This window comes from Triturus cristatus, chromosome 4_1, assembly GCF_964204655.1.
Source record: "Triturus cristatus chromosome 4_1, aTriCri1.1, whole genome shotgun sequence".
Taxonomy (NCBI): Eukaryota; Metazoa; Chordata; class Amphibia; order Caudata; family Salamandridae; genus Triturus; species Triturus cristatus.
In genome coordinates, this window is record NC_140585.1 from 579,631,047 (window position 1) to 579,655,930 (window position 24,884).

The 24,884-nt window shown below is 40.1% G+C and overlaps 1 protein-coding gene across 2 annotated transcripts in view; it reads right to left on the reverse strand.

Annotated features, from left to right (window-relative positions):
- SEMA3D (semaphorin 3D) overlaps positions 1-24,884 on the reverse strand; it is a 375,590-nt gene that overhangs the window by 249,780 nt on the left and 100,926 nt on the right. For both annotated transcript variants that reach the window (XM_085652905.1, XM_085652906.1), the window contains exon 2: positions 11,115-11,299. In XM_085652905.1, coding sequence (XP_085509031.1) covers positions 11,115-11,259 — 145 coding nt within the window. In that variant the 5' untranslated portion in view covers positions 11,260-11,299. The remainder of the gene's footprint in view (positions 1-11,114; positions 11,300-24,884) is intronic.

The following is a 24,884-nucleotide window of genomic DNA, read 5'->3' on the forward strand; positions in this document are numbered from 1 at the left end:
TCCTTTGTCTGCAGTACAGGGCTTTAGGGGAACCAGATGCAAATGATTCAGGGGGGAATTGGAGCACTTTGTTTACAAGGCTCCTCTTCTCCTATGTCAGGTGGGGGCTCATCATCAGACACACCACAGGGGGGCGGAGCCAGCATTGTACAGGCTAGGCACAGGCCTATTCAGGGACTACTCCTCCCACTACTCCAAATGAAGATCTCCCATTCAGCCTAGTGCTGACTCACCCTGCCCCTCCTGAAGCCAAACACCCCTCACCAACCACTGTCACTCAAAAGCCAGACACACAATTCACATCATGCAGGCAGACACATTGCACACAGAAATGCCGACTTCTAAAAGTGGCATTTCTAAAATAGTTATAATAAATCTGCGCACACCATTGCATAGCATTTATTATTACTATTTCAAATATATAGCAAACTTGACCACGCTGCTCCTCTCATATCAGGAATTACCACTGAAACACTTTTCAGGGAATCCCCAATGCATTCTTATCGGAGGGCAGCCCCACAGTAGTGAGAAACCAAAATGGCTGTTTTGGTCAGGACGTCACACACTTAAGGTACATGTTCTATCTTTTACCTACAATGCACCCTGCCCATAGGGCTAGCTAGGGCCTACCTTAGGGGGTGACTGACATGTAGTAAAAGGGGGGTCTCAGACATGGCACACACTTTAGATGCCACGTCTCAGCGGCAGTAACACTGCACGCACAGGCCCTGCAATGGCAGAGACCTGAGATAGGTTTGAAAGGCTACTTTGGTGGGTGGCACAATCAGCACTGCAAGCCCACCAGTAGCATTTAATTTACCAGCCCTGGGCATATGAGATACTACTTTACAAGGGACTAACAGGTAAATTAAATAGGCCAAACAGGTGTAGACCAATCTTACCATGTTTATCACAGAGAGCACACGCACTTTACACTGAACAGCAGTGCTAAAGTGCCCAGAGCCCTAAAACCACCAACACCATGTCAGAAAAAAGGCTAGGAGAAAGGCAAAAAGTTTAGGAATGACCCTGCAAAAAGGGCCAAGTCCAACAATCAGCAAAATAAAACTATAGTGTGTTATCCTAACCTGGTGCTGGGTCTAATTAATCCAGTCAACTTAAACAAACACAACATTTCAGAAATATAACCAAAAGACATAAAAGGATTAATATTACTTCCCCCAGAAGTTTTTGAAATATGAGACACATACATGATAGAAGAAGTAGTTGAGCAGAGGACCATGCTAGCAGTTTGTTTCAAAGGTGTGGTGTTCCCCAGCCATGACCCTACATTTATAGGACTTAGCATCAACAAACTCCGTCTGTGCACACATACATAAAGGATTTGATGGCAGTCTATGTATCCAAAAGCCACACACATAGTTGGTGAATGCTCTGGCTCTTTATTGGCCATGCAAGGAGAAACTGCATACTAAATTGTCATACTCCATTCACCTGTACGGTAACCAAACACCATCCATGCTCTATCTCTACTCGAATTTTTATTATGAGAAATTACTTTATATGATATAAGAAAATAGTCACAAAATCTTCTTTTATACATAGATAAATAAGTGTAGTCACATAATAATTTCAAATTCTTTCACCTCCATAAGGACACCCTCCTCCTCCTCTGATCACCTCCCCCCCCCCCAACCCCTGGTACTGCTCCAATTTAGGAAAGAGAAAGAGATGAAGACACTTCTCCTTAAAGAGCACTAATGCAGTAACTTTCCAGCATCCAGCTACCTTCCTTATCAATTGACTGTATACTTGCCTTTGACCTTCGCGGTGCTTCTCTGCCTTTTTGCTAGGTTCTTTTTATGCCTATACCACATACATACAGACATACACAATATTGAGTAGCTTTCAGAGACCCTCATTTCTAAATATCTGCATGCAAATTACCGAGATTCCCCAAAGGCATTAGCCATTGTCATGGCATTACCCAACTTAAATTAAATAAACAGACATCAGAATATGAATATGGAGAGATGGAAAGAAACATTTCTTTACGTTGTAACGTCAAAATCTGAAAAATGTAAGCAGCAGAACATAATATCCCTTTCAAAAGAAATTCTGTACAGTGCTACTGATTTCTTTTTTAGCAGTAATAGAAAATCCCAACCAATACATTCAAGTCAAAGCATTAGGGAAAGATAAATACAAAAGTCTCCTGTTTTATATATACCTGTTAGTTATGTTCTTATGAAAACCTAATAAAATTTGACAGGGCCACGTGGTCAAGTCAAAATCAATATTTTTAAACTCTCACGTGGGTTGCATGAAAATACATTATCTACTAAGTGTTGTGTCCTATCACTATTTTGGGCTAATCTTCACTGCCATGGCCTTCACTTTTATTAAGATTATGAGTGCCTGCAGTGTGAGTCCAATGAACCTCCCTGCGCGGAGTCAATTTCACAGAATTATATCCTATTTGACCGAACAAAAAGGTCTCCATCTGGTGTGATGGGTCTGGCCCTCATACTGGGTAGCTGCAATGATTGACTCAGTTTGAGTTATTATGCATGACGCCAAGGTCACCACACGCACCACGGACAATTACCAATATTGTTAAAAGTAGCTGAGAGCTCAAACGTGTGTCTTGGAGGTTAAACTGCTTCTCTTGCCTTTGAAATCACTTCAAGTGACTTCATGCGGGAAGTCTCGAACTTTCAGTAGTTAATTTTGTATCTTTACACAGAGGAAAGTTACCATGAAAGCAAATGTTTCAACTTAATTTCAGGAAGTAATGAAAGTGTTTTGATGTGGTTATTCGACTAATAGAAGACATACCGGCTGCCACTCTGTAAACGACTGAATAGCTACCACAGATAGATATGTGGCTTGGCTTACAATAAATCAAGCAGCATGAATACCTTGGAGTTGTCAAATAGCTAACCATGAGCAGACTGTGTGTGTTTCTAATTTCAATTAAATACATGTGACTTTGGTGAACAATAGTTTGTTGATTCATTCCAAAGATCTAATTGTTTAGCCACATTTCTCACTGGTCATTGCTCTCCTGATATGTTAGGCCTTAAATTCATATATTTGAAACCATGCACTGAACGGTTTAAATCTAGCATCTTATTTGTATAGCATTTTTTCTCTCTTTCGTATTACCTACTATTGCAATTTGAAAGAGAAAAATGTCAGTTTCCTGAAAATGTGTTTGCATTTTTACACTTTCACTCTGATTTAACGATTTCACTTTCTTTTCTCCTTGTTATATATATTTGTTTGCTTGTCTAGGGCTAGTACTATTATTTTGCATTGTGAAAAAAACATTCCTCATACTTGACAGACCATGGACAACAATTAATCAAAGTAGTTTAAAATATATAGAGTAGTTTATATTTCAATGTGAAACTTTTAAAAATGAATTATGCTGTAAATTAGATAACTTCCAGTAAAAACCAAAAATGCCTTCCCCCAAAATAATTCCACTGTTAATGGCATGCTATCCAGTCTCCTTAATGAAGAGGATATGGCAATTCTCCTCTCCTAGCCGACAATCATAAGCTGAGTATGCCTGATCACATGGTTTCCCTGGAAGGGAGGGAGAAGCTAGACAGGGGTAACCCTCAGCCTCCCTGGATAGTATCAATAATTACACAAGAGAGGGTTAGCCTGTCTAGAAATTAAATTTTAAGGTCTAAGATATCAGTTATCTGGTCTCAATATATCTTATGATGGTGTGGGACCTGCACTCAGGTAAACTGGTTTGTCATTGGTATCTCGTATATATATTAGTAGGATCCTCACCCACAGGTACCACCAGCAGTATGGTTCATCATCGGATCCTCACCCACTGCACCTATTGTGTGTGAGTGGGCTCAACACAGTTTGTAAGCGGAGCTCTTTGTCTATGGGATAACAAGTGCAAGTTAATATCACATCCAGGAGCCTAAATCCTGTTTACTAGCAAGGTCCTTTGGTGAGAATAAAAAGAGTGAGATGTTTAGTCGGGTATATTAACCCCTAACATCAATGGTTTGAAATGTTTCAGCCGGTATCTTGCGCCACCAAGGGTCAAAGGGCTTTCTTCATGACCGGAAATGTATATTGTATCCCTACGATATCTAGTTGGTAACTACCAACTCTGAGTAGTAATTTATATACACATCATAAAGCACGCAAACATATAGACCAAAGTGGACCTTTTCCTGTAATTATGTTTCGACTTACAGACTTACAGACCATGTTAGAATTTCACTTTAAAATGTGTTTAATCTGCTGTAGAAATGTTTTCACGCAGAAAAATGACAAGTAGAAAAAATGTGCTTACATCACAATGTGACAGAATCCTTTAAATATATTATTAAGAATCAGAAAATAATTCATTAATAACATAACAAGTAGAGAAAATGTGCTTGCCTGTAGGTATAGAAAATAATGTAAAGGATTTTTTTTGTACTAGGCTTCTATTCTTAAATGTGCCTCTTTTAGTCAGGCCTAAAAGATTTTTCTCTTGACTCAAGCTCAGAGCTTGATAGACGTTTATTTAGTACATTTTGCCTAGCACCAGCAAGTGGCTTAAGAATGCGTTGACTTCAAGCTTATGTTCCTTAGCTTCATCATACCATGTTAGATCATCTACATTAATACAGTGAGCTTTGCTGTGACTGAATAAATATAATTTAGATATATTTTATGAATGTTTCACAGTATATTATTGCTAGTTTGCCCCATCATATCTGACTTGCTTTTTATTCACAATAGACATAAAACACACCCTTTAACTTAGGTAAGAAGGTTCTCATGAGAACTCTCCTCCATGTAAGAAAGTCCTGAAACAATGTTTTACACTATATCTGCATGAACGTTTACATTGGGAATCGGGAGATGGAGTATTGGAATTTGACGACATCATTGGATGAGCGGTTTCTATTGGATGAGAGGCGCTACTGTTTAATAAGTTTTGATACATTATTGTTTGATTTTATATTAATTAGTGTTCCTAGCTAGTTAGGGGTATTCAGATTTGATTCTCCAGATACCTCCAGATCTCTTTCCTGCCTTGCAAATTTTACAAGAGAGTTGGTCCTTTTGCTTTTGCTGCCGACAACTGCAGCTAAAGTTGACTTTATTCTTTCTTTATTCAAATATCCTTTCCTTATCAATGCTACTGAAAAAATCATTCTATTATTGACAGTTGCTATTGCAGCCGTAGGAAACTCGGCTGTGTTTCCAGAATGACTCTTTTGGGTAGTTCTTCTTATTTTTTTAAACGTACTCTTTCCGAAAAGAACTGTTCAGGGGTTAAATCTAGGGTACGTTAGGTTTCTACGCTAGCTTAGTGACAATTTTCCTTTGTGGAACTCTTTGTATTGATTTATGCTATCACTAATCAATCTTTTTATTGATGTTTCTGTGAACCTGACTAGTCAGAATAAAGAGGACATATACTAATCCTTTGAAATAAATAAAGGTGTTGGAAACTTCAGGAACCTCTCATCATTGCCTGAACATTAATAATTTGACATATGCATAGTTAAATTATCATTCCAGCTCCATTCTAAAATGGAGGCAAAGGTGCATTGACCTTTTCAAGAGCCATCAAGATTTCCCAAAGTACGAAATCTGAAAATTTGGTGCTTAGTCTAAAATACCATTCTTGGCTAATCCTCAGACTCCCACAGTTTCTAGTAGCAGAGTAATGGCTCACACCCTGAATGGAGCATTAAAAATAGTACTCAAGTTATATTAAAATAATCCCCAATTCCTGTTTCCATTGTCCAGACGGAGTGGCAAAACAACTGGTTCTCATATAAAGCACTCCAAAACCTTCAAGACAATTTCACACTGCAGAAAACTGCAAACATTTTTCAGTTTGGAGATTGCAGTTTTGAAGCTGTGAGTATTAATAGGGTGAAAATGTTGCGGTTGTAGTGTGTTTTTCTTTTCAGGATGTATGAGTGAATAATAAGAAGTATTGAAAACATTATTGAAGAGGAGACTTTGGTTTTCAGGCTCATTGAAGTCGAAAGATCCTGGGATAATTGAACTTGTTTACAGGTGAGTTTGATGTGGAGTGTGAGGCATCATCACTTCCATCAGTAACATTAAGGACAAGCTGTTGTTTTTGATTAATCTCTGTTAATGTTAGTGGCACCTTAATGTGCAAACAGGTGAAGCTGCATCAATTTGTGTGGCTTTTCTCTGATCGAGAAGTCACATGTGAGTGTAGACTATTCTTGAGTGGTTGTAATACTTAAATTTCCTTAGGAGAGCAAACAAGAAGTTATTTAAGAAATTATTTTAAAGTGCATGTAAATGTGATTTTTTTTAAAGCAGAGTGAGTTGCTGCAACGAATGACTATACATCCTAGTGTTTTGTGCTGAGATTGGACAGATGGTGTACTTTCATGCTATTATTGGCTAGTAGATTTTCTGTGCCACGCTGTGATTGGGCAGTGTTGGATTGAGTTTTTGATTTGGTAGAGAACCATATGAAATTTAAAGCTAACACTTAATTGGTGAACAAAATTCGATGTGTGTGGAACAGAACCAAATCATTTGGCTTTACATGAAAAATGAAAATGCAACTGCCATTATGAAATGTTTTAAGAATTTTAAGAAATTTGTCGGGGGAGATGTTACTATTCCTATAAGAAGAGGTGAGGAGGCAGCTCCTGAGGGTACTCCAGCATACATTATGACTACTGAACATGGATTAAATTCATGTCTATGGCTAAAAAAATGGGAGAGGATTACCAAAAATGGGTGTACTTTAAGTTTTCCGAGGTATGGGACATTTAATGCTGGAATCCTAGATTATTTGAAGAGAAAATTGTTTGAAATGAAGCTTCCACATGGACTCATGCAATATGAGGCTTTTAATGCTTGGGAAAAGGTTGCAAGGGAAAAAGAGAAGGAAAAGTATCAGAGAAGAACAGTCTTCGAGCGATGCAGAATTATGCAAATGCTCTGTGGGATGAGGAACAGCACAGATGGAGGAAGGCTATTATTGAAGGAACCATAAGAAAGTACAAAAAAAGAGTAAGGATATTGTTAAGCAAGAATGGGAAGAGTCAGATACTGATTTGTGAGATTAAATATTAGAACAAATGTGGTCTTCCCAAACACCACCACCTGAAAACATACTGATCCAGAAGAGATAAGGGCTAGAGCCAGTCAGACATAGTTACAGCTCCAGTGGATTCACATCCACTTCCTGTTGGGAAACCCATACATGCTTTGGAAATTGCTCCACCAGTTGTGAGACAACCCATAGTTGTGGTTCCCATTGATACTGATCTAGTTGCACCTTGAGTGGTTCTTACTTCATCACCTCAATTTGAGAGAAGGCCAGAAGTCTTAATGACACCAGTTGTTTGAAATGCACCACCAACCCAAAATACACAGATAGTTCTGTGGAGACCCCCACACGATTTGCAAGCTATAGTAGATGGAGGAGGTACCCTAGTCGTTATGACTCCCTTAGCTTCAAATAACTTGATTGGCAATAAAGATGGAGGATTACCAGCATGCGTTGAAGAAATTACAAATGAATGAAAGATAGAAGTCAAAGAGCCCCCAAAAGAAGTAGAGGCAAGAAAAGACAAACCATTGGATATTCCTAAATTAAAAACAGATTCAGAGGGGCTGATTAAGGGTTGCCTAGAGTTTGACCATCTAGATCAGTACCAGAGACTTGAGTTAACTTACTTGTGTAGGGAGATAACTCAGAAAGCTGCTATGATACATGACATATTGGCAAGGATAGCGAAAAAGTAAGATGTGGACCTTTCTAATAACGTAAACCTGCATCGTAGCTATAGAGTCGGGTTGGCTTATCAAGTAATAGAAAACATGACGAATACAGGAATGTGCTTGCACATTATTGAATGAGTCAAATGCATACACAGAGGGAAGGATGTGGAAATGTTGGAATTTAGATGGGCAAAGAAGCAGGAAAAGAAAAAGAGGGAAGCAGAGGTAAAGCAGGATGTGCTGGATGAGGCAGTGGCATATCCATTGAGGGATGTAATTGGAGGTACCTGCATACATGTTCCATGGAATGGAGGTGATTTAACAGCATTTACAAACAATTTTCCAAAATTGAGAGACAAGTCAGCATAGTGCTACGCACAATTGAAGAGGTTTATAAAGATCTCAAAGGTGTTGTGGAGAGACAAAGAAACATTTCTTGACATTCTGCTGCCAGCTAGTTTATGGGCAGAATGTAAGGTAGCCGGGCAGTGGCCAAAAGCAGAACCACAAAGAGAGATAGGAAATGGTGCACCATCGCCATTGATGATGGAAAAATATTAAGCAGTTATTACCTTTTGAAAGAAACAATACCTCTCAGAGATACTGATTGGTTAAAGATTAAAAGAACCACACAAGATCCAAAGGTAACAGTTCTTGAATACTATGAAAGGTTGTTGCAGGTGCATAAACAGCACAGTGGATGTGAATGCCCTGAACAGAAGGATGTGGGGATTTTTGTGTCTCAGTTTGTTCTAGGATTGAAACCTGAGATTAGTGCTCACATTAGGCAAAGTGTTATCTTCTGGCAGACAAAGACATTAGATGAGGACTTGCATTACGCAAAAAATTGCAGTGATGAATTGGATATGAAGAAGAGGTGAAATTCATGTTGACTCAAAGATTTTCACAACCGTTCTTTTCCAGGAAATAGGGGAGTGATGCAGGGAGAGATCAGAATGTTCTTAGGAATGGTTGGCTACTGTAGACAGTGGATACCAAACTTTTCCTTGATGGCAAAGCCCCTACTGAGGCTGACACATTAAGGTGTGTCTGATCAACTTCTTTGGAAAAACAAATGTACAAAAGCGCTCCTAGATCTGAAAGACAAATTGTGTCATGCCCCAGCTCTAGGAATGCCAGATTATTCAAAATAATGTATTCTGTTTTGCAGTAAAAGCGATTGGTACGCTCTCTCAGTTTTAATACAGACACATGGAGGGGCCCGGCGACCTGTGGCCTATTTTTCTACCACACTTGATCCTGTAGCAGCAGTACTCCCCTGCTGCTTGAAGGTAGTTGCCACAGTAAGTGCTGGTCTGGAAAAGAGCGAGAACATAGTGATGGGACACCCTTTAATTGTCATGGTCCACACTCTGTGAAATTACTGTTGACAAAAACTAAAACACAGTATTTGACCTACAATAGGTTGACCAAATATGAGCAGAATGTGCTTGCATCTGATAATGTTGGGCTCAAACTTTGCAATGTCTTAAATGCATCAATTATTTTGTCTGTAACTGAACAAAATGACAAATGTGAATAGTTCCATCATGGTTGCCTAAATGTCACTGGACTACGCAAAAAGCCAAGTCCTGATATTAAGAATGAACCACTAATGTGTGCGACCACATTCTTTTTGTTGATGGTCAATGCCTAGGAGGTAGCCCATGAACCACAAGGAGACTAGGGCAATGACTTGTAACAAACAACAGTGTCTCAAACTAGGGTATTATTTTACGTTCAAGTACATGTGGCACAATTAATTGCAATGGATTAAATCCAAGGGGGGAGAAAACCGGGGAGACTTTTTCTTGTAAAGGTAAATTGTATTTCAATCGATAAGCATGTTGGACATATTAAACTTCATATGTACAAGCACATGGGACGGTAGCACTGAGTTACATTGAATGACATGTAGCCTACAAAATACTGTGCACAAGTGCTCGTGAAGCTTTGTGACGGTGCAAGTGACTCATGACGTGGTATATACAGCAATAGTGGTGGGCGCAAAAAAAGACAAGTAGGATTTTAAAATTCTTTACATATTTGGGATACCCAGGCAGTTAATGGTACATGAATACAAAAATGAGTGGGGTATTTGTTAATGGGGGCGCCAGGAGTTCTGCTATGGAAGTTGACGGTGTTTATGGCCTGCAGAAGTGTTAGGCCATCATCAGTTCCAGGTTACGGTTTATTTAAATTGCCGTGTCGAGATTCAAGGGCAGGCTTCAACCAGTTTATTTCTTCAACTTTAGTTTTAAATGGGCTATAATTATAGTATTTACCACCGCCTGCCAATGGTTTCTTCTATGTAAGTGCATTGTAGCACCTATGAGTAGCCATTCATGGTGGTGGACTTACACGAAGGCTGGGGTGGAGCACATTTGCCACTGTTTTACTATCTCTTTGGCTGTAGCAGCTTTAGAAGTGTAGTTTGTGAATAACAATGGGATTAAACTTTTGTGGGTGGGTGTTTGTATTTGGATGCCCCACCTTAAACCCCTTCCCTTTATGTGTCAGTATTGCCCGTTTTCAGCCACTCCTCCCTGTTCTTCTTACATTTGCTACTAAAACATAGACCTATTTGTGAGTAGAATTCTGTACACGTGGTGGAGACCTCCACACAAAAAAGATTGAAAGTGGCAAAAACTGCCCATAGTTTAGTGAATGCAAATATTCATCATTTGCTCTTTTTGGTTTTGTCACTCTAAGTGGGAAGGGTGTGCCTAGGAGTGGGTCCCATGGAGACTGTGCCACTGGATTCAAGCTAGCCTGGCTGATGAGGGGTAATACCCTGAAAATGGTCCCAGGATGCTTGTTTCCAGTCGAGGGAGGACCTGGCCTGGCAGTTCGGGCAGGACTCTTCCCATGGACAAGACTGATTTGCATTTGGCTGGGTCCAAACTGGGGTGGTGGTGTGAGCAAAAAACGTAGTATTAAACCCAGATGTGTGACTGGGGGTAAATGTTTAATTGGTTCAGCATCCCATTCATCATTTGTTTGTGCAGCACCGTTTAGTGAATAGGGTTTTGCAGTACATGAGCAACAATACTGTAGTACTACTTTTATATTACAACATGCAGTTTAAAATAGATGCCAGAGTGTCAAGTACAAAATTGCACATGCTTGCCTACATGGGTTAAGCAAAATCCTATTATAACAAGTAACACAATATTTAGATCATAAGAAAGATATGGGTCGTCTATGTTTTCCAAACTGGCACTACATGGAGTATATGAGATAAAAACAAATTGATTGAACAATTACGCATTGGAGGATTATTTGCATTTATCTATCAAACATTTTAAGATTTTAAAATGTATTTTCTTAAATGATACGATCAAGCATTTAGGTATTAATTTAAAAGACAAAAAATGAAGCAAAACCTTTACCTTTGTGTGAAAGCTTTAACCTCGGAATATTCTGCTTCAGTGTTTCAGTAAACGGTAGCATCATAATCCATAAAAAAGACAGCATCGTGAAGAGGCGACGCAAATCGAAATGTGTGCACCAAACTATCAGCTTTTCTGTGTTCATGATGATAACTGTTTGTGCTGCTGGATAAATATACTCTTCTCTGTGGATAGAAACGGGAGAATTGTGAGTTTTAATAACACACAAAAATAAGTGCAAACTGTGCAACCCCACCATAATTTCGTGGGAAAACCATTTTTATAGATATACACATCAAGGCATTTTTCTTATTTAACAATTCTTTTTGTTCCTTTAACCATACTTAATCAACTTTTCAACTTAATCTCACACTTTTTAAGCCTAGTCTGTATCCACGATAAATAAAGTTGATATGGGAATAAAGTTATGAACGTTTTCTTTTGATGTCGGTGTTAGTAGTTGAGTTTGACAGAGCACAGATTTAGAAATGATATGCCACTTTGGAACTAAGAGGAACCATGAGCAAAGTGGCTTCATTCCTCATCCAAAAAATGTAAGATGAAGCATGGTTCTGAAGGAAGCAATTGAGTGTGGTTAATATGAAACTATGTCAACTGTATGATCAGTACAAATGAATGCATTACACTCTGCAGTATAAACCCGATTACCAGCTTTGGACCATGCCTGTCTCCCCATCCTTTAAGGGTTGTATAGGGCATCACATGGAGCTTTAGTTCTTTTACACTAAATTACCATGATGAAACCTTTGTGTTTGAAAAGTAAGTTCAATAATGGACTAAGAATCAATGTACAAACCGTACATGCAAACATGCATTGCGGCGTCACGACCGTGCCTGTGGTCAAGCTGGTACAGCAAACATGCATCATGAACATCATCTACATGGAGGTGCCCTTTAGGGATCTCTCATCATTAGCAAAGCTAGCTCTTTTCTGGAAGGAGATTGCCATATTCTTTGGGCAACATCTCTGCGTATGCGCTGTTATTTCGCTTGTTGGTATTGTACTCACATAGCACTTTTGCAAATGCTGAATATGCAAACAAGCAAAATAAAAGTACACATGAACATCACCAACACATCTCATGAGAAAAGACGAAAGAAAACACTTGTGGGCATATCAACAAGGGGCAGCGATAATATTATCGCCGCTTTAGAGCCCGTTTTCGGGCGAAAAGCGGAGATAATATTATCGCATTATCAACAAGGACACTCTAGCGCGTGTTTCCTTGCATTAGCACCCCTTGGCAGCACGTCTCCCATCGCATCGCTAATGAGATGCAAAGGAGGCGTGCCTGACAAAACACCATGGGAAAATATTGCTAACCCAGCTTAGTCATATTAACAACGAGGGTTAGCGATATTTGAAATCACGGTAGGTATGCCTTAACGCAGGAATTTAACTTCTGTTAAATTCCTGACTAAGGCATACCTAACATGGGGGGTGAATTGTGTGGCTAAGACCACAGGCCTTATCACCAAGGATATCGCCGTTATCCATGGAACATCGCTGGAAATCCAGCAAAGTTCCATGGAAAACACCACTATCACTGGAATAATTATCGCCATTGCGCTATGCGTTGTTAATACAGCGCTAGCTTGGCGATAATTTCCAGCGATAGCCAGCGATAAAAATCCTCACGCTAAGAGCTCGTTGTTAATATGACGAAGCAGGGTTAGCGATATTTTCCCATGGTGTTTTGTCAGGCAAGCCTCCTTTGCATCTCATTAGCGAAGCGATGGGAGGCGTGCTGCCAAGGGGCGCTAATGCAAGGAAACACGCGCTTTTCACCCAAAAACAGGCTCTAAAGCGGCGATAATATTATCGCCGCCCCTTGTTGATATGCCCCTAATTTCGGCAAGACCTAGACACCCTATAGAGCCATATCAGTGGTGGCTTTACACTACACAGTTACTGATACAGAGCTATTTTAGATTCAACTCTTGCCGCATAGATTAATCCTTTGAAAAACAAATTTACTGATCTAACGCCTACTTTCACAAGACTGCTCTCACGATCATCCTAGTGTATGCAAGGCCTCTGTAGAGTAATAGTGGTGAAAAGTATAATACAAGACTTATTTCTAAACACAAATTTGGTGAATGTGTCTCCTTTCACTTGCCATCTCTATCTTTTAACTGGTCTATTCATGCCTGATCCAGTGATTATGAAGAAGTAACACACCTGCACTGAGTAAATCACTGACCATGTCACCAACACTCCCATAAAGCGCAAAAAGAGGGGGAAAACAAGCTCTTAGGAGACTACTCCACCAAATAAAGGAAAATGGCACTCTTACGTCTCCTAAAACCTTCAAGGTTATTCATTACATCAAGAAATCGACACATGTTCTGGACATAAATGTTTATTTAATAATTGCATCCATTTTGTAGGAAATGACCATCTTTTATGTGGTATACCCAGAGATTTTAGCCCTGCTGTTGTCTGTAGAACTGGACTTTAACACTGCTAACCAGTAGTAAAGTGCCTATGCTTCCCCTTTAAATATGGTTGAGTTGGACCCCCCCGAATTGGCATATTTAACTTACCTTTAAATGCCTACTAAATGGTGCAAAGTGAACCCAGGGCCTGTAAGTAAATGTCACTTGTAGACTGTAGCACCTACTGTGACATCCACTACAGTGGCAGTGAAAACCTGCCTTCAAATCTACCATTGTAGCCTGAGTGTAGCAATGTAAAAACTGAAATTAGACCAGCCAAAAGAAACCCTTTTGACATGTCAAGACCTCCTTTTTAAATGCTAATAAGTCAACCATCTGTAGATCTCACAGCCCATAAGGCAGGGTGTATAGTATTTAAAAGTAGGACATGTATATGTGATGTTAACATGTCCTTTGAGTGACTGGACCCCAAAAGCTATTTACGAGGTAGGAAGGTGGGCTGGTTAATAGAGAAACAGTAGGAAGCAATATTAAATATTAATTCTGCCATCTCAGGGTAGGGAGCATCTAGAAGTGTGATATGGATTTATCCAATAAAACTACTAACCTTTTATGTGGTTTTCATATGTTCACAGGTGGCCACATTTTTCTGACTGAGTCGTATCAAGATCTAAGATTAGACATTGACTCCTGTTCCCCCTTTAGGATCTTTTGACTTTTTAAAGAAATTGATTCCTTAAAAAGGTGTCTACTTCAAGCCAGTGGAAAGCCATTTAGGCCCTAGGGAATCCTGTTAAGATTTCCATCTACAATACAAAAATTAGTTAGTCGACTTCTCCGTTGCTAGGTTTAAAAATGTCCAGTGGATCACTCCACCTTACCAGTGTAAAACCTTTACTTAGTATTTAGAATTGGTCAAAGTCCTCTTTTTGAGCTGTTATAGGCAGCTGTTCTTTTTAATATACTGTTTGCTTTCTAATGCTATTACTTATACTTAATATTTTGGGAAGCTAGGGACTTTAATCATGGATTTCCCCCTAATGTAAACACCTTCCATTATAAGGTGTTATTAAGAGTTGGTTCTGGATTATTGTCAAAAATCATTCCCAGATTCATTTAGAGCAGGAAAAAGTTCTGCTAGTTTCTTTCAGAAACCCTTCAAGTTTAGAGGAATAACGTTTTGCATACTTTATGCGAGATAAGCATTACATACTTATTTACAATGTAAGGTCAATTTATTCTTGACAATCATTCTTGTCACTTTTTGGGCAGCTGGAAAAGAGAAAGAAACCATCACCAGTGACCATAAGAGTCAAGTTTGTTAATGTCTCACCATATGAGTCTGATGGGCAGAAGGTGCCCTTTGAAAATCAATGTTGTTCTACCAGAGAAGCATCTGCTTTTTGGGCAGAAGCTTAAGGAGTTCATTGTCAGACACACAGAAGTCTGCTACTTTGGTTATCTGCACACTTTTCTCCTTAGATGTAGAAACTCATACTTCTACAAGGTATGTTGCCTTGTATTGAAAATCATCTATTTTTCATTGCTGGATATTCACAAATTATTAAAATAGTAGAGCTTTCAGCATGTTAACGGCTCTGTATCTTTTTCTGTGTGTACAACAGAATTTAGATTATGCTTAATCAATCCTCATATGTTAAGGAGATTGACTGTGAAGACTGGACACAGAGATAATGACCCAATTACTTCTCAGTAACCATTATTACTCCTAGTCCATGCCATCCTCATCACAGTTCCCCATCCATCCTCGCTCTGCCCATATGCTGCCATCTGAAGCTTGGTACTTCTGTCCTCATAAAGGGGCATATGGGCAGTTATGGGTATTAGAGGAGAGGGCCAGAAGTACTGAAAACTACACTAGGACAAGAAAAAGGAGTGTTCTCTCATTATAGGTATACAAGAAAGAATTGACGCAGGAGGTATAGTGCAAAGATTTCCATGTCTTAAGGATGGTATTCCCACATGTGAGAAGGGCTGTGATGAGAAATATGTGTGTTGGGTTTAATGAGACTGCCTGTAAGTAATCTGATCATTAAAGAAATTGAGTTTTCTTGGAAATGTGCTTAAATTGGTTGTGGCTGCTGAAAGAACTGTAAAGCCAAAGAATTAAATTAATCAGTACATAATATTTAACCAAACACCAACAACAGATATTAGAATAGATGGATATGAATTAGCTTTTCAATACTACACAGAGAATGTTAACCAACACTCCACCGGATATTACATTCAGAGCAGAATACTAAACATTGAATGTCTCCTCTATTTCCATTAACCCCTGTCACAAAGTGACATCATGTAATTTTATGATTCTGGTATCTTGAAAACACACACCTTGCAGAACAGATACTTGGTTAACAACATCAGTACAGTACAAGATCACAGTGTAAGAAGAACAGCTAACATTCGTCACAATGTAATATTGTTTTGGAATTATTTATTTGTCTTTAATACATACTGATTCCTTTCATAGGATTTGAGGTACAATGCCATATACAAAATATGACATTAGTAAAATGTTTTGAGCAAGCTCATTACTTTTAAAGCATAAGATAAATTGGTAGCTTTCTCACCAATTATAGACTCTACCTGGTCGAGAGGATGATGCTATTGTAATAGCACATCTTCTCGCTTCAGGCTCCAGCCCCGCCCCATGACAGCAGTGCCTTGGACATGGACGTGGTGAGAAGCATCTCCATGTTGGAGGCACCAGGAGGTTTGGCATGGGTTTCGTAGCCACACCCTCGATCTACACTTGGCTTTTGGTGCCCCTTATTCCACATATGGGGCCATATGTAGGTAGCATACAATTTACCGCTTCTTAAATACCGAATTTTACCGATACGGTATTTAAGAAGCGGTAAATTGTATGTAGGTAATCATTCGGTAAATATTACCGAATCGGAGAAATTCGGTAATTACCGAATCGGTATTTACCGATTCGGTAATGAGGCATACCTTCCCATTGATTCCTATGGGCCTGGAGGCCCATAGGAATCAATGGGAAGGTATGCCTCATTACCGAATCGGTAAATACCGATTCGGTAATGGGGGGAGCATATACAAGGGTGGCAGGGTGTCACATTGACACCCTGTTGCACCCCTGATTCATGCATGTGTGCACATGTGGCGGACATACATGCCCTAAGGGCATGTATGTCTGCCACATGGCACACTTTAATCAGCAAAATATTGCGTTTTGCAATGTATTCAGTATATATCACCAACCTATATTTGGTGGTAAATACCGAATTCTAATTCCTACACAACACTCATTAGAGTGTTCCCTACATATCATTTCAGGATTCGGTATTTACCGAATCGTTAATTTTACCGAATCGGTAATTTTACCGATTCTGTAAATTACCGAATCCTGAAATGATCCTCCTACATCTCAAATAGCTAAATACCGGTCGGTAACGGGATATTTACCGAATTTCGGCCGTTACCGACCGGTATTTAGCTACCTACATGAGGCCCGTAGTGAGCTTTGGACTCCTGGAGGATTATAATTTGTGCTGGCCAGACTGAAAACCCTGAAAGCCCTCCCTCTCTCCATATGCAGGTTGCAAGGTTTGTGGTGCTGCACTATGTTGTGGAAGTGGATTTAATGAAATGACTTGTGGGGCTAATTAAGTTAGAGGGTACCCTCCTTTTAAGCTCCTGCCTTGAGCTGTCGCTGTTGCCGGTCTGCTGTTGGTACCTGACTTGGCATGGGATAAACTATGGCTAGGTTTGGCTGCTTGTCCTAAGAATAACTAGGTACATTAAGGAAAATGCCAGCCAAAATTAAAAAGGTAATGAGCGCCTAGAAGAGGGCACCAGGATTCACTAGGATGCTTGCAGCTGTGGGGGTTATGCGATTTGGAATGGAAGAAAAGAAAGGCTCACCTGCCAGCTCTCCTGATATTACCTCTGTGAGGGCCTCTGCTAGCTCTACGAGCACCCCATTGTCTAAGGTCATAGAGGCCAGAGGTAAGCTGGTGAAGGAGAGGAAGGTTGAGTCCTTAGGAGCTAAGGGGTGCAGGTGGACATGGTTGAGGAGGCGGTGGACGTGAAAGATCCACCAGCACTATTGCTAGAACGACTGATGCAGGTCATTGAGGGGCGAGAGGAGGATAAAGGAGATCAAGGAGACTGGCATAATTTTTTTTACAAGAGGAGAGGAGAAAAACAGGGTTCGTCTTATTTCAAACTAGCCGGAAAAAATGTCAAGAGTGACAAAAACGAATCTATTTTCTGACAGAAGGGCCAGGGTGAAATCCTCCGAAGCTTCTAAAGTTCAGGCCAGATTGTGGAATCTGTCAGAAGCCAACCAGGGGTAACTATTAGCAGTGATTGTTTCAATTCTGGTTCAGAGGAGCCAGGGAAGCTGCCACTGGGTCTCGGTGGCTCCATGGCCATACATACAGAGGGGTCTGCGGCTCCCCAAGGCTTGGCCATTATGCTTCAGGAGCTTTTAGAAGAGGTGAAAGTTATCAAAGTCACACAAGCAGAGATGGCAGATGGACTGAGAGAGTGGTTGGACTCAGTCTGTGTACAGCTGAGGTGGTCTCTCTTCCTGGCTAAATGAGATGGAACAAAGAGTGTCTGACTGTGAGTATAAGATACACAATCTGGAGAAAACTAGTGAACACCTGGAGGTGAATACCTGGAGAAGGAGATGTTATGGTTTAAAGAGAAACAGGAGCAGATGGAAACTACGCGAGGTGATCCTACCAGCTGATTATGGATATTCCATAGCAGAGTGAGGACCCCTTGGAGGATGTATAAAGTTGGTGGAAAATTTGATACAGTCTTTTGTAATTCCAGAATTCAAACACGATTTAACAATCACACAGGCCCATCGTGTTCCAGCACACAACGGAGGTCATGCCAAGCACCCTCACAATATGCTGGGAAACTTTGCCAAGAACAGAATTAAAGAGAAGATTCTGACTAAGGCGATTAAGGCCTTTAATTCTGTGGAAGATATCGAATTTTGACTTTTTTTCAGATATGACAGATGAATCTGCACAGAGGTGTAAGGAATTTAAAACTCTGATTCCAAAATTTCAGACAGTTGGGGGGGCAGGCCTTGATAATTCAGTTGTCTAAACTCAAAGTGCAGTACAAGTGCTCTTTTCGAATAATTGGTAAAGTGGCAGAAGCTTTAATTGGGCTTTGCAGCTTGTTTGAGGTTCAGTCTGGATTATTTCAGGGGGGCCAAAGGATGGAGGGAAAGGGGAAATAAGGGGTACCCGACATTGAGACAGGACAACTCTGTGAGAACTATGGAGGTCTGCGGGGAGGGAAAATACTTTGAATGGCTGAAAACCATGAAGTTGTGTGGTTCTAATGTTCCCATTCTGTGTGTTTTTTTTGTCCACTTCTGGTTTAAGAAAGTATATTGCTATGCATTTTTGCTGAGGCGAGGGGCTGGAAGGGAATAGCAGAAGACTTTAGCACTGTGTCATGGTGCCAATTTGCCTGAGGGTGAGGGTTTGGTCGCATGCAGGGAGTGGGTGGAAGGGATGGACACCCAGCATGGCATGTAGGAGTGTGTGTGACGGGGGTTGGCGGAGGTTGGGTCAGAGGGGGGTTCAGGGTGCATGATAAACAGAGATCCAGAATGGCGAAAAGAAGGGAAATATACCAGTGTAGAGTGAAGAACTCTAAGAATGCGAAATTTGGGGGGTGTTTCGCATGGAAAGGCCTGGTGGGCTAATGTTCTTGATATGTTAAGGATTTAAAGGGAGGGCGGGTGGAAAATTTCAGTTGAGATGTGGTGGTTTGACCACAGAGCTCGGAAAGATACGTCTACAGTATTTATTTTGGACATACACACTTTAGTAACAGTTTGAAAGCGCTTTCCGAGGAGGCAGATAGGTTAAGTAATTAGGTGGCACTTTAGAAATCAGATGCACTTTAAGCTCTTGGCTGACACTTTCATGCGGTTGCACTTTTGCACATAGCACTTTAGGCACTTTATGCACTTTTATTAACTATGCTTAACGCCAGGGAGTGCAAAGTGGCTGTGAACTCCAGGAATACTCTGAAAGTGGTCTCTTTTACTGTTAGTGGGCTCAACAATAAAAAAGAAGCTGCGTGCCACAGAAGCCTGGTTGGAGGATGCTAGTCCCTTGGTAGTATTACTTCAGAAGACTCATATATCAGTAGGAAAACTGTTTAAGAATTGAGTGGGCTACGGAGGCTATGAGGTACTGCTGTTTTTCTAGCCGAGAGACTGAGTGCTGATGTGCTCAACTGTGACAGTGATTTGCAAGGCCACTGGTGTTCGGTTAACTGTATGATTTTATCTCGCAGGTTCATCTTTGTGAGTTTTTATGCCCCAGTGGAGTATAATGCTAGACAACACAAGTAGCTATTTCAATCATTACTGCAGGTCCCAGGTGAGATTATTATTCTTAGGGATTTTAATCTCCTGCAGAATCCAAGAATTGATTCTTTAGTAAAATGTAAAAGACCGCTAATGCCTAAAGTTGCGAGCACTACGCAGAATTATCAAAAAACCCTTGCACTTATTGACCCCTGGAGGAAGGCCTTTCCAGCAAGAATATAATTCACCTGCCTTTCCGGAAGGTTTCATAGCTCCTAGCACATTGATTCTTTCCTAATCTCTAAAACCCTAACATTTAAATGTCAGCGAACCCTCATTAATGACTTTTCAGACCATGCAATTCTTGGTCTGGACTTTTTGTGGAGAGAGGTAGTCCGCGAGTTAGGAGATGGGTCTTTAATAAACAGTATTTGCAAGAGGAGGATTGAGTTTGGATATGTATGAAGAGAATTTCTGATTAGGAATCATGGGTCAGCCCCACTGAATGTGGTGTGAGATGCTTTAAAAGCATATTTAAGGGTGCTGGTGGCAACAAAGGATGTAGAAAATATTAGAAATGCCAGTGAATAGAAGTAGGTTCTAGAGAAGGCTGTGAAGAAAGTATACAATACATTTTTAAGACAACGGTCCGCTGCAAATAAAAAAGAGCTGGAGAAGGCCAAACAGGTGCACATCGATTTTTGTTATACTGTTGATGTTGTGCATCCAATTGGGTTTATATGCAGACGGTATATGAGGATGATAATTTTACCAGAAGGTATGTAGCTTGGCAGACCTGTAAACAAGCTGCAAGTAATACAATTCATGCCTTTAAGTTCCCAATTTCTGAGTTTAGGTGTAAATAGTAGGGAAAGCTGGGTGAAATTCTGCTTGAACAGTATAGGCAAATTTATAGTGAAAACCAAGTGATTGATAAGGAAGCTATAGGAAGTGATTGATAAGGTAGCTATAGGATATTTTTGCGGTGGTGTTGGATACCACTACTCATAACAAGGAGAATGCAGAAAATATAGCCCACCCATTTGCTAAAAAAAACAGCTGGTTGAGGGGGTTAGAAGCCCTCCAAGCTGTACGGTACTTGGCCCAGACAGCTTTCAGGACGAATTTTATAAGTAATTTCTGAAAGTGTTAGTGGATTATTAATTGCAAGTCGCTAATGCCATCTTGGCAGGCGCCCCATACCTGCTGCATTCAATATGTGGACAGTGGTTAGTTTTTTTTAACAAAGAAAAGGATGGGGATGATCCAAATTCTTACCGCCTAATTACATTATTAAATTCAGATTTCAAGATCATAATGAAACTATAAGTCAACAGATTTAATTTTATTGTGGCAAAACTAATGCACCAGGATCAGAATGGTTTTATTGCTGGGTGACAGTTAGGGGTTAATACACATTATTTAGCTGAAATGTTAATAAGATTCCTGCTGTGGTTCATTTATTGGATGCAGAGAAGGCATTTGACCACGTGGTGTGGGAAATGCTTTTTTGTATTTTAGTTAATTTTGGGATACCTACCCAGATCACGAGGTTCATATATGAGACATACGAGAATGCTGAAGCCAAGACCATAGTCAATGTAACCTAGAGATCTGCTGTAGTGCTCTGCAGGGATTTCCCTGCCGTTGGTTTTATTTGCTTTTTTTGTCGAACCATTAGCGATCGCAATCAGGAAGAATAGGGATATCCACCCTCCTATACTACTGATGGGGAGGATGAAACTGTATGAGGATGACGTAATGCTGCTTCTAGAGGATACTAGGGTTTTGCAGGAAAATCTTCTCTTTTATATCTAGTGTTAGGGGGATACAAGAGTAATAGAAAGAAAACTGAGGTAATCCTTTTTAACTGTAACCTGGATATATTGCTCACAGATATATCCTTTTGAGGAAATGACCAGCCAAAGGGATAACTGTGCATTAGACATTCTTCAAAGATTTAAGATTTATATGATCCTAATTTTGCCCCACTGCTTTTATAAGTTAAATCTCTGTTTGCATGATGGAGCCCGCTTCCACTAACTATTCTTGGGAGGGTTGCCCTGATTAAAATGTCCGTTCTCCATTTGTTTAACTTCTCTTTTCTGCTATACCATCTATTTTAGCAGCATGTTTCTTAATAAAAGTGGAATCTCTTTTCACATCGTTTATATGGCAGAATAAAGTTGCCAAAATGGCACTTGGCACTTTGTATGGAGAGATGGAGGAAGGTGGTTTAGCACTTCCCATTTGAGGGATTATTATTTTGCATATTTTGCACAATACATGTCTGGATCTAATATGAAACTGGGGTCATTTGGCATTTTTAAGAACAATTTTATGCAACTGATCTTCACCGAATATGATATTCAAGATGTTTTAAAATTGACGAAATCACACAAGAAAGTTTGCTATAAGAGTTAGGATCTCCAGGAAATGGAGGAATCTTTATAGGAGATGTGCAATTCCTTATTTTAATGCGGCAACACCCATGACAAAAATTGACTGGGGATTTTAGGGCTAGGATGGATTCAAACATCATGCAAAAGTGTGAAACAATGGGGTTCCATAAGGTGACAGATTTCTTGGTTGAAGAAAGGTGGAAGAGTCTGTCGGAAATCAAGAAATTAGTTCAAGGTCATTTTCTGCTGATTGCTCCTATCGAACTCAAGCCAGTAAATTTAGAAATTGGGATATTGTACAAATTTGTGATAGCCAAAATCTAGTAATGTGATTTAAGTGATTTACTGTATTTCAGAAGTTTCACTAGCAACATTCTATAGTACTGGTGCAAAGAAAGCGGAGGGGCATTCCACAGAGGTATGCCCGTATTTGCTTAGGGAATCCTGCAGGTGAGTGATAGAATCTTAAATTGGTCAGGCAGCTTAAAAAACAACAAATTAGGACATAGTCACAATGGCATTTTGGAGTGTGTAATGTAGTACTCTTTTACATACTCTTATATGGAATATGAATGTACCTCAAAACATCTAAATATCGGAACAAAATAGAAATGTTCAGGGAATGTTCATATACAATTAGTACAAATAGAAAGGATTGTGCCATCTTTGCACTTTTACTGATAGGGAGTTGGACGTTTCTGGGCTGACCCCACAAAGCCATATAAAGTACATAAAAGAGGAATCAGCTGATCTTACTTCCCATACTTATAAATGCATTTGTGAATTGGCCCCAAAGTGTTACAGCAGCAGCCTCAATCAATATCATTGAGATAGAGCACCTTGGAACTGCAGCAGGTGCAGTGGTAATTATCAAGCATGGCGTTAAAATTATCGCCGCTTTAGCAGCAGAAAACTGCTGCTAAAGCGGCGATAATGAGCTTGATAATATACCGCAGAGAATTCCAATAGAAGCCCATGTTGACACCAGAACATGGGCTTCTATGGGAATTCTCAAGGGCATATTATCAAGCCCATTAACGCCGCTTTAGCCGCCGTTTTCTGCCGCTAAAGCGGCGATAATTTTAACGCCGTTTGTTGATAATATGCCCCAAAGTAGTAAACACCAGAACCTTAACAATCGTCAGGAGCACACAGGAACTCCCCTGAGAACCATTCTGGCAGTTTATCACGTTCCTTCTAATGTAGTGACGTCACGTGTCCTGCTTGCAGTCAACACCATAGCAATGTAGGCAAAGATAAAAGGGAAAGAGTTCAACCGCTGATGGAGCATGGCATCACCTGCTGCCCCCTGCTCGACTTCCCTGATGAATAAAACACAGACAGGCGCAGAGCATGCTCGACATTGGTTTATTTCATCCACTTCACACTTTACTGGAAAAGATTCACGATCGTAGTTTACCAAGAAAATAATTTCAGAAGATACATTATTTAGATGCATCTGTTTATTGCTGACAAATCAAGTCAAGTCAAGTCAAAGTATGCTTTATTCGAAGGATATTCATAAAAGCAAGATACAATATACAATAACAGTTCATTACATACATTAAAATACTATTAAATACAATACATTTCGATACTACATACTTTAACAAAATCTGATTAAATTACATCCATAAGGGAGACATTATTTCATTTGGCAGCAGTGCTGTTCAAATCACATGCGGGTTGACATAATTGAAGCCCTGGGTTAGACATTCCGCGATAATAACAGTGGATACTTGTTGTTAAAACAATGATATTTAAATAATTAAAAGTTTTAAAACAGATTACATACGATAAAATGCTAAGAATTAGCAGGGGGGGGAATAGTAAAAGGACTAGCAGTCTCCCCCGGTTCAAGAGAATAGTCAATTGACTAGCAGTCTCAATCTAATCATCCACGCCCATCCTAGATACTTTGCAGTGGCTATTGAAATCCAAGGCAATGTGCTGGTGCATATAATGCGTAGAGCAACAGTGCCACTAGTAGTTCCTAGATTTTTGCACATTGGAGTAAGCCATATACGCCGTGGAGCTGCATAGATTTCACAAGAAAACAAAAAATGACCAATAGTTTCATTTTTTGTACCACAGGCAGGGCAAACAGCACTATTTCCTGCTTCCCATTTTACTGTTAAAGATCTAAGGGGAAGTGCTCCAGCTCTTAGTTGGAAGAGGAGCTTCCTATCTCTTGGCTTGGTTATGATATCCCAATAAGGCTCAAGATGGGGGTACATCTTGGCCTCTAGGTACTCTCTAGTCATGTTACCAACACTTGGGCTACACCAGTTCAACTGGGCAACCTTCTCCCAATAAATGATCTTGATCGTGCTTTTAGAAGGTAAGGTTGCTCCTGCAGGATCTTCCCAAAGTGTGCTCAAACCAAGCTCAAGCAAGGATGCCCTAAGCGCTTTTAGCCAGCCTATTTTATGGTGAAGGTCAGTTCTTATGATGTCTAGAAAGCCCCCGGCATAGTGAGAAAGCGCAGGCGTGGTCCATAACCTGCGCCAGTACAATATTGGGCGGAGCCGTGCCATATCTACAATGGCTCTTCTACCCAAGTCATACTTAAGGGGCAGCAGCGGGGTGCTTTTGGGAACGCCTGTA